At 30.8% G+C, this 10943-nt stretch overlaps 1 protein-coding gene across 1 annotated transcript in view; it reads right to left on the reverse strand.

The window, feature by feature from the left end:
* LOC135102803 (TLC domain-containing protein 2-like) overlaps positions 1-975 on the reverse strand; it is a 53079-nt gene extending 52104 nt beyond the window's left edge. The window contains exon 1 of the mRNA XM_064008327.1: positions 654-975. Coding sequence (XP_063864397.1) covers positions 654-847 — 194 coding nt within the window. The 5' untranslated portion in view covers positions 848-975. The remainder of the gene's footprint in view (positions 1-653) is intronic.
* Positions 976-10943: the final 9968 nt, after the last annotated feature.

The following is a 10943-nucleotide window of genomic DNA, read 5'->3' on the forward strand; positions in this document are numbered from 1 at the left end:
AAGTGGCATCGTCTGTTGAAGTAAAAGTGTCAGGAAGGGCGAAGTTTTGTTTTTCTCCTCTTTTTAAGATAACACACTTCTATTGTCACTCATAAGATAAGCGAGCAATACAATAAAAAAATAAATAAATAAATTGTAATAAAAAAAAAAAACAGATCCCGATTACAATATCAAATAAAATAAAAGACAGGATCAGGGCCGTCCAGCGGAAGCGAGGATGGAATCAAAGGAAAACAGACGTGGGTAGAAAACAGATAGGGAGAGAGAAAATATAGAAGAATCTTCTAAACACATCCCTCTCTCCTCTCTCTCTTCTACTACATACAACTGAAAAAAAAAGTGAAAGAGAAATTAAACTAAGCACACCCACAAAAGAAAAAGAAATAATAATAATAATAGATAAAAAAGCAAGTGAGCGTTAGGCGGAACAGATCAAGAGAACGTGAGGTGAATGGGGAGAGAGAGAGAGAGAGAGAGAGAGAGAGAGAGAGAGAGAGAGAGAGAGAGAGAGAGAGAGAGAGAGACCCTCTTCCTCTACCAGTCTATATACCACACCACAAGAGCGACAAAAATGAAAAACGAAAAAGCTGGAAGACAAGACCAGTAACACAACTGAGATCAGACACCAATTACCCACAAGACCAGGCACTCACCAGTAGAGCGACCAAGGTCCCGTCACCAAGGAGTGCACGAGGGAGACGGCCGTGTTCTTCCATTTCCAGGACTGAGCTGCCGTCGCCCTGGCCGTGGGAGGGACTGCTAGACGCAACAGTTGATTACACACACTGAAGAACAGAAAACCTCCTAAAACCCACTTGGGCCCTGACACAACCTCCTCCATAGCCATGATGGGAGGGACGCGTGAGGCTGGATCGTGAAGAAAGGGACGGAATGAAAGGGCTTTTTGAATTAACTGATGGCTGGGAGAGTTTTAGGGCTCTATACTTCCACCTATATGGTTTAAGCGAGACTGGTGTTGAGTAGCGCGCGGGCCGCGGAGTGACTCGTGAAGCTGCTGCCACAGTGTTGCCAGAAACCATCGGCGGGAGAAAAATTCGTGTGTATACGTAACGACTCGTTATTTTGTCTGGCTGTCCCTTGGGCTGTCTCCTTTTCCTTGCATTGCCTTATTTTATCTAAAATTTCTCTCTCTCTCTCTCTCTCTCTCTCTCTCTCTCTCTCTCTCTCTCTCTCTCTCTCTCTCTCTCTCTCTCTTTATTGGATAATATAGGTGGGGTGAAGGAAGAGGTAAAGGTAGAAGTGTAGTGTGGGAGAAATAATGAAATATAGTAGATGAATAGGTGACGCTCTAACCGTCTTGCTGTTCTTGTTTTAATTGAGTTTAGGATTTACGTTTTTCGAATGGGTTTGCTGCTTGGACAAATAATATAGTCATTCAATATTATGAATTTTTCTCAGTGTTTACTTATCGTATTTTTCCTTTTCTTTTCAGGATTCTTCCTCTTCATAGGAAGCTGACTACCGCTGGTGAGTGTATGTGGATTCAGGTAAGTATGAGGTGAGTATATTTTGTGTGTATGTACATACTATATTCATATATCTACTACTTATTTGGTCTTTTTTTTTTCTCTCTCATTGCATTAACACTTATGTGAAACAAACTAGTGATGTGTGATTATGTGCTGTGTATATATGCGATACTCTTGCTATTTATTGAATTACTTGTCCTCACTTATTAAATGTAAAGGTATTATATATTTTTTTTTCCTTTTCTTTTCCATTTCATCAAAGTTTAAAAGTGAGAATATCTGAAGTAATAATTGCGTATGTAAATATTAACATGGGGATCAAGCTTTTGTCTGGAAAGGAAAGATGGATTGAAATAGCCAAGAGGGATAACCAGTGTAAGGTACTTCTTACCATTTATATTTTTACAATTTTATTGTTATACATTTCATCCTATAGTATTATTATTCTTCAGTAATAATCAACCTGAGTTTATTTTTATTTTCAATGTATACCTGGAAATAATAGAGTAAGTACGTACATCAGGAGTACATGACATGGTCAGTGTGTATTAGAGTGCACAGTAGGAAAATATGTTTTAAGTATGAAAAGATTCTGTCATGAAAGAAATTAATTTAAATTGAAACTAAAGTATTTCAAATAATATGCTATTATATTTGTATATTACATTCAGACAGACCTCGCGTTTCACGCCTTTGAGAAGTGGCATTTTGTTTATTATTCATTTATCACCTATGTACCAATTATGTAGGACAGAGTACCTTTTTTATACTTAGTAAAATAGAGACTGTAGTTTCATTTATATATTTTTAGTTTTAAAACTAGAGAAAAACGTGAAATTATATATATATATATATATATATATATATATATATATATATATATATATATATATATATATATATATATATATATATATATATATATATATATATGTATATATATATATATATATATATATATATATATATATATATATATATATATATATATATATATATATATATATATATATATATATATATATATATATATATATATATATATATATATATATATATATATATATATATATCTTAAATTTCTAAGATAAAATTACTAAGGAAAAAAAAAAAAAAAAATAGATACATCAGACTTTCTAATACTTTTTATAGATTCTTTCTAACACATACAGTTACAAACATTTTAAATTGCACACGAACTTTATGGAGTTTATATATATATATACTCGTATATATATATATATATATATATATATATATATATATATATATATATATATATATATATATATATATATATATATATATATATATATATATATATATATATATATATATATATATATATGTGTATATATATATATATATATATATATATATATATATATATATATATATATATATATATATATATATATATATATATATATATATATATATATATATTTATATATATATATATATATATATATATATATATATATATATATATATATATATATATATATATATATATATATATATATATATATATATATATATATATATATAAACTCCATAAAGTTCGTGTGCAATTTAAAATGTTTGTAACTGTATGTGTTAGAAAGAATCTATAAAAAGTATTAGAAAGTCTGATGTATCTATTTTTTTTTTTTTTCCTTAGTAATTTTATCTTAGAAATTTAACTTTTTTGTCATCAGTTCAGCAAAAACCAGGAACATTTATACATTTTCGAGTAATGTAATGTTCTATGATGAAGCAGCATTCACATTAGGGGCAAGGTCAACAGTCATAATTGCTATATTCAGGGAACTGAAAATCCACGTGTGTTGAACATGAAAGATATTCTCCCAAAGATAATGTATGGTATGCAATGAGAAAAAAAAAAAATCGAGTCGTATGGGCATTCTTTTATAAAGGCCGTGTTGTTAATGGTGATGACTGTTTTGGAGATGCAGCAAAATTACTTTATACCTCAGCTTGAACAGTTAAGGCACCTATAGAATACAGAGTTTCAACAAGATGGTGCTCCTTGTCACTTTGCTCTGCAAGTTGAACACTTTCTACATGAGAAATTCCCTTATAGATGGATTGAAAGAGGTGGACCACTTTCTTAGAATCCACGTTTGTCAGATTTAACTCCATTGGATTTCTTTTTATGGGGACATGTGAAAACTAATGTTTATTCAACCGAACCCCGATCTTTAGAAGACCTGCAAGCTGAAATTACTGAAATTACTGAAAATCAGTTTTTTTTTCCCGATAACTGCAGAATAGTATTACCTTTTTATTAGTAATGATAGCGAACACGTTAGAAATTGACAACAGTAAAAAATGTGTTTCTTTTTCTTTTGCTTTTTACAGATGCTTTCCATCATATATAGTTACAAAGTTACTAGTATTTTAGATTGCACACGGACTTTATGGACATCCTGTATCTATATTTATTTTATTTATTTGTTTTTATTTATTTATTTTTATTTTTATTTTTATTTATTTTTTTATTTTTTTATTTTTATTTTTTTTATTTTTTGTCCTAGGCGCTAGGGTACATGAATTTCTTAAAAGCCCCTGGAAGAGTGCATGAACTTAGAAAATGTTGAAAACCATTGTTTTATAACATTGAGAAGCAAGTCGCACATTGCACAAGGGTCCACTCACTCTAAGGAACACACTGTCATACCTGGTCAACGCTTTGAAAAATATTGGTTGTTACATTTTCAATATTTCAAGTTATTTTCACTCTCCAGATCTATTTCTAAAAAAAAAAAAAAAAAATACAGCTTCCTATGTTTGATCTTTCAAAAACTCGATCTTTTCCATTCCTTATTTTTTAATAGTTTGTTTCAATAAGTGCGACTTCACTGCACAAAACCGTACGTTGCATAATATTGTCACCATGTCTCGGAGGAAGTTAAACAATTATTGTGACTAATGTATTGATAAGGAACATGAGCTGGAAAAGAAACTTGAAAATTAGAGAGAGAGAGAGAGAGAGAGAGAGAGAGAGAGAGAGAGAGAGAGAGAGAGAGAGAGAGAGAGAGAGAGAGAGAGAGAGAGAGATGAAGGCTTTAAAAACCAAATCATGCCAAACATTCGCAGGCTTTCGAAATGTTAAAAACCAATAGCAAGACTCACCAAATCCTCTTCAAGATAATGACCAAAATACAGTTAAGAAATTTTACTGAATACATGAAAATATTTCAAAATCAGAACAACTAGGAGAAATCTTGGATTTCTTGGATAAATCGTCCACTGATCTTGAAATACATGGATTGGTTGATTTAGCACTCATCCTGAAGTTCACGATCACCATATTTAACTTCATTCCGAGATGATTTTTCATAAAATTCAGGCATCATCGCTCTCTGAAAGCCTGTAGGACATAGTAAAACATTTCCATAAGAATTCGTGTGATTTTTCAATACCCTAACTACGAACTTTGAATTCATTTATGTCAAAAACATTATTGAATAATGTTCCTATATTTGATACAAAACAATAGATATGACATATGTAATACTCAAAAGAATTATTTGATTAGACTGAAAAGAACATTTACCAAAAATTACAGGAAGAATAATGTCACATCATTACATTTATCGACCTTTTATTGTATTTTTTTTAGAGTAAAACACATATTGTATGATATCAACAGCGTGTTGCATTCAAACAATGTGAAAAACGATATTGTGTTGTGCCAAATATGGAAACACTGATAAATGACATTTGACACAAATTACAATAAAAGAGAAAGAAACGCTAAGCCTTGACATTATCTTTTACTTTCTTTTCTTGGTAAGTATTGGTAATTTTTTTTTTATCCAGTCAAATCATAATTCTTTAGAACAAGTTCATAATGAGAGCATGTTGCAATCAAATAGCGCGAAAAAAAAGAGAGAAAAAAAAAATTATATATATATATATATATATATATATATATATATATATATATATATATATATATATATATATATATATATATATATATATATATATATATATATATATATGGGAACACTTCAATTTTTTTTCATATAAACAAATTAGAGTTTGTCAGTTACTTTATAGAAAATTTCAATAAATGCATAAGGAAGTGTTTTATCATGTCTGTTGGTTATCGGAGGATAAAGCAAAGTTTCTTCATACTCGTACCTTCTTTGAAACTTTTCGTACATATGTAATTATTGCTAAGACGTTAAAAAACGTGATTTATCAACACACCGTGTTCACTGTCATGATTGCTCTCAGAAGACACAACTACACCTCCATACTATCAGGATAAATACTCACAAAAGAGAAAATATATAGAATTATTGTCACTTGTAGCATACTATACTGCAACTGTAGTATATTAACAACGGGTGACACACGTGCTTCATCCAGTTCGTCCACATCATCATCTGATTTTTCCTTTCAATGGGGCTATGAAATCTTGAAATTTCAGTCAAAGTTCATCTACTTTCCTGCTCGATGAAAAATAGCAAGAAGGAAGTGGTGTCTAATCAAGATGATCATAAGAAATAAGTCTACGGCGTAAAATTAGGAATAGTACAAAATAAGTTTTGGTAATGCTTTGTGTTTGCCCAATCTGCCATATGAAAATTGCATTTTCTGATAGATAATAAAAAAAAAAGAAAATACATGGCTAACTATCGTATCTGAACATAGCATTCAATGTAAACGACATGCAGATAAGGCAGTGGTTATACATTATTTTCTGATAACGTTAGCGGTCAAAATAGACTATCCATATATATATATATATATATATATACTCTTGCTTACCAAGAAACCGGATGATGCGTTCAGTTCAACCTTATCAGGACAGGACAAGAAAATAATAATGGATTCAAATTTGATAAAATTACATTTAAAAAAGAGATAGGAAGGAACTGGGTCTCAAATTCAGTGGTAAATGAATGGAATGGACTCAGTAATCAGGTTGTTAGAGCTGAAACATTAGGGAGTTTTAAAAGAAGATAAGATAAATTTATGGATGAGAAAGATAAGCGGAAATAGGTTTGGTAAGTATGTTTCATATAGGGACTGCCACGTGTTGGCCTGGGTACTTACTGCAGCGTCTTTGTTTTCATGTTCTTCTGTTCTTACAGCTAGAGAGCAGAGGGAATCACATACTCCTATAAAAGCTCAGTGTGAAAATAGTTCACCTCTCGAAACACCTTCCGGAAGACCCCAGTGCGCCTGCATACACGGAGAATAAAGAAAGGTTCAGCATGAGGTCCTTTTAGTCCCAACCAGTGAGGGCAGATCGTTCCCTTATCTACTGTAGCAATACAGTACCGTACCGTACCAATATCCGTACCGTAAACTTATAGTTACTTGTCCAGGGGCGTAAACAATCATCCTATGATTGGCTTATACTCGGTTGAATATACCAATATATATATACCGGCATATTAAGAAGAAATATAAACCAACCACGGGATGTACTCGCTAAAAAATGGGGAATATATATATATATATATATATATATATATATATATATATATATATATATATATATATATATATATATATATATATATATATATATATATATATATATATATATATATATATATATATATATATATATATATATATATATATATATATATATATATATATTTACACATTAAACTGGGGGATGAACTCCTTGGGTAATTCTAAATCGTAATATCTCTATGAAAAAAATGTCATATCTTGCATAGTTTACCTGTTACAATACATTTAAAGTACAAATGTCTGAATGAGGTTGGAAGGTGATGTAAAACCACCCCAAAGCGTGATACAGAAGAATGACACAGCTGCACTGTGTGAGTCTACGTAGATTTCACTCCAATTTCTATCATGGTCAAGGGGGATGGGGGGTTGTTTTTCTTAGACTAGGTTTAATTAGTTCTATTAGGTTTAGTTTAGTTTTTGTTTAGACTGATTAAGTTGGATGGCAATTTTGTTACCCTTTTTTTTTTACTCTGTTTATGGTTGTTAAAAATAAAAGGTAGCTGCCACCAGTCACGGGTTTATTCCTTATTTATATATATATATATATATATATATATATATATATATATATATATATATATATATATATATATATATATATATATATATATATATATGTGTGTGTGTGTGTGTGTGTGTGTGTGTGTGTGTGTGTGTGTGTGTGTGTGTGTGTGTGTGTGTGTGTGTGTGGTATGGTAGCATTGTTCTTATTTCTTATTAATTAGATGAGGGTTCATAAGGCAATGGAAAAATTCGCATGACAAGAAGATTAATTTTATTTGATGTAAGTATCTATATGAAACACAAAGGCTCATATTATTTTTCTTTAATAATCACTTAATCACTCATAATCACATCATGAGATAAATTTTAAATTAATAATTTACAAAAAGGATTACCCAGGATTACCTTAATTTTCAATATTACACTTCCTAAAGTATGGTAAGCTAAATTTGAGAGTGGCCAGCAATTAACCTAAACCATAGTTACATTAATTTTTGGTACTGAGCATCTTAAGTTTTCAGTGTGGGTGTTACAACAAAATGTCATGTATCACTGGTGGGTTGACTAATAGATAATCCCCAGAGAATTTTTCTATCTAATCTAAATTATAAGTTTGCATCATGAAATTATTTCCCTTAATCCTAAATTGATAACTGGTTGGGAAATTTACATGTTCTTCTCTCTGTCAACCAAGCAGTCTTTTTGTCGTCTCACACAATTGATTATTTTATAATAGGCACAAATGGTTATTCCCATGTAGACAGGATTTATAAACACTATAAAATTTCAAGAACAAGTCTCATAATCAACCAAGCAGTCTGTTTAGCGTCTGTCGTCCGCGGCCTAGAACTGGCCTTATATAGAGGCACTTAATATTGGAAAACGAGTTCCATCCGCTCGAATATATATATATATATATATATATATATATATATATATATATATATATATATATATATATATATATATATATATATATATATATATATATATATATATATATATATATATATATATTGGTAATTTCTAAATTACCATTTTATTTAATATCCTTGTTCTAAATTCTTACTGATCTCGAAAATATATACAAAGTTTTATTTACGAATCCAAGAAAACATTAATTTTACGGATGTTCCTGGCTTAAATAATTTTACATGATTTTTATTGAATGATGTTATCTTCTATTTCAGTTTAACTTTCTTTACTTTTTTGTCCCATGACACTATCAGTACTACATTATTTAATGTTTTGTAACAGAAAACTATGCAGAGTTTAACACTTTATTGCAGAGACGTCTCGTATAATCAAGAATTTTTCAAGTTCATCCCCAGATATAATGTAGGCTTTGCTGAAACACCGTGTGTATATATATATATATATATATATATATATATATATATATATATATATATATATATATATATATATATATATATATATATATATATATATATATATATATATATATATATATATATATATATATATATATATATATATATATATATATATATATATATAATTCAGTTTAGGGACTACATTAATCTCTAGAGGTAATTATACTACATATTTAACGAAACACTGACCTCCATTAACTAGTCTAATTTTTTGGTTTGGCGACTGCATAATCTCCTATCAGCAGATTTCTGAATCTTTAACAATGGGTGATATGTATCTTATGAACTAATAATTCTTGTATTCTTGTATGAGTTTACTAATTGACTTTTTTGTGTCCAAATCTGATGAGCATTCTATATGGTGTTTTGCCGTTTATAACTGTTTATCGTAATGATTGGCAAAACAGTTCATGTATATTGACGTTCAAAAACAAAACACTAACGCCCATTTCATCAGATGCCAGTAATTGAAAGGTCATATTAGTAGTCTACCTGTTTTTCTATTACTGGAGAGAGGACTAAATTAGAGATTATACGGATCATCACTTGAATCAGGACTGTTTGGTACGTATTACGATAAACAGTTATAAACGGCAAAACACCATATAAAATGCTCATCAGATACGGAAACAAATAAATCAATTAGTAAACTCATGCAAGAACAGCACACGCACACACACACACACACACACACACACACACACACACACACACACACACACTTTCTTAGATACGTAAATGGTAAAATGAAACAGAGAGATAGTATTGCTAAGTTAAAAAGGGGCGTAAGGACATATGAAGATGACGAGGAGATGAGCAAAATTATGAGTGAGAGTTTTAAATCATTTTTTTTAAATGGAAACAGATTTTGTAGCACCTACAGGTGGGATGTCAAATAAAGGGTTACATGAAATTAAGGTGGAAAATATGAAATCTACAAGTTATTGAGTGACATAGATGTTAGAAAAGTAATGGGACAAGATGGTGTGTCAGGGTGGGTATTGAAAGAATGTAGAGACCAACTGCATGGTGGATCGAATCTGGAATGTGGTAAATAGAGAGTGGCTTTTACCAACATGGACATGGGTATGATGAAAAAATAATTACAAACATGATACGCCCGAAGTTGAAGTACGCGACAGTTGTATGGTCTCCACATAGGAAGAAAAATATAAAGAAACTGGAAAGAATACAGAGGACAGCAACGAAGATGATGCCAGAATTGAAGGAAAAGACTTATGAAGCACGACTGGAGGAAATGAGATTAATTACACTGGTAGAGAGAAGAGAAAGAGGAGACGTGTTAACAATGTACAAATTAATAAACCGTATGGAAAAGGTAGACAGACAAGTTTTGCAAATGCATATGGATGAGGGAACAAGATGTACGAGATGAAATACAAAAATTATTAAGAAGAGTAAATGTCTCAGTGACATCAAGAAATATAGATTCTCGTATCGAAACATTGATCTCTGGAATAGTTTAAGTGAGTAGCTGGTTACAGATATTAGGGTGAGTAAATTTAAAGAGAAACTGGATAACTGCAGATATGGAGACAGGACTTACGAACTTTAGCTCGGACCCTGTACAATACAACTAGGTAAATACAGAGAGAGAGAGAGAGAGAGAGAGAGAGAGAGAGAGAGAGAGAGAGAGTGTGTGTGTGTGTGTGTGTGTGTGTTTAGGGGCGAAAAAAAAAAAAAGTGGTGAGACCGGTTCCCACGCCTTGGCTCACAGCAGCACAACTGTTAACGATGCACCTTTCATGTCTCCCGCGCCACATACTGGCTTAAAAATGCATTGAACATTATGATCAACTGTTGGCATAGCTAAACATGTGATTTCTGAAAGCTTTCATGATCAATAATGGAAAAATTCGGATACTTAACTCGTGTTTATGGAAACTTTGCAGCTTCTGCAAATGTAAAAGTCTTTGATTGATATGCATAAAAATCAATAAACTAATAACTAAAATGTTTACTAATATATGTAAGTATTTGGAAGACATAAAGGGAATAAATCAATAGATAAAAAAAAAAAACT

The sequence above is a fragment of the Scylla paramamosain genome, chromosome 8, assembly GCF_035594125.1.
Source record: "Scylla paramamosain isolate STU-SP2022 chromosome 8, ASM3559412v1, whole genome shotgun sequence".
NCBI lineage: Eukaryota > Metazoa > Arthropoda > Malacostraca > Decapoda > Portunidae > Scylla > Scylla paramamosain.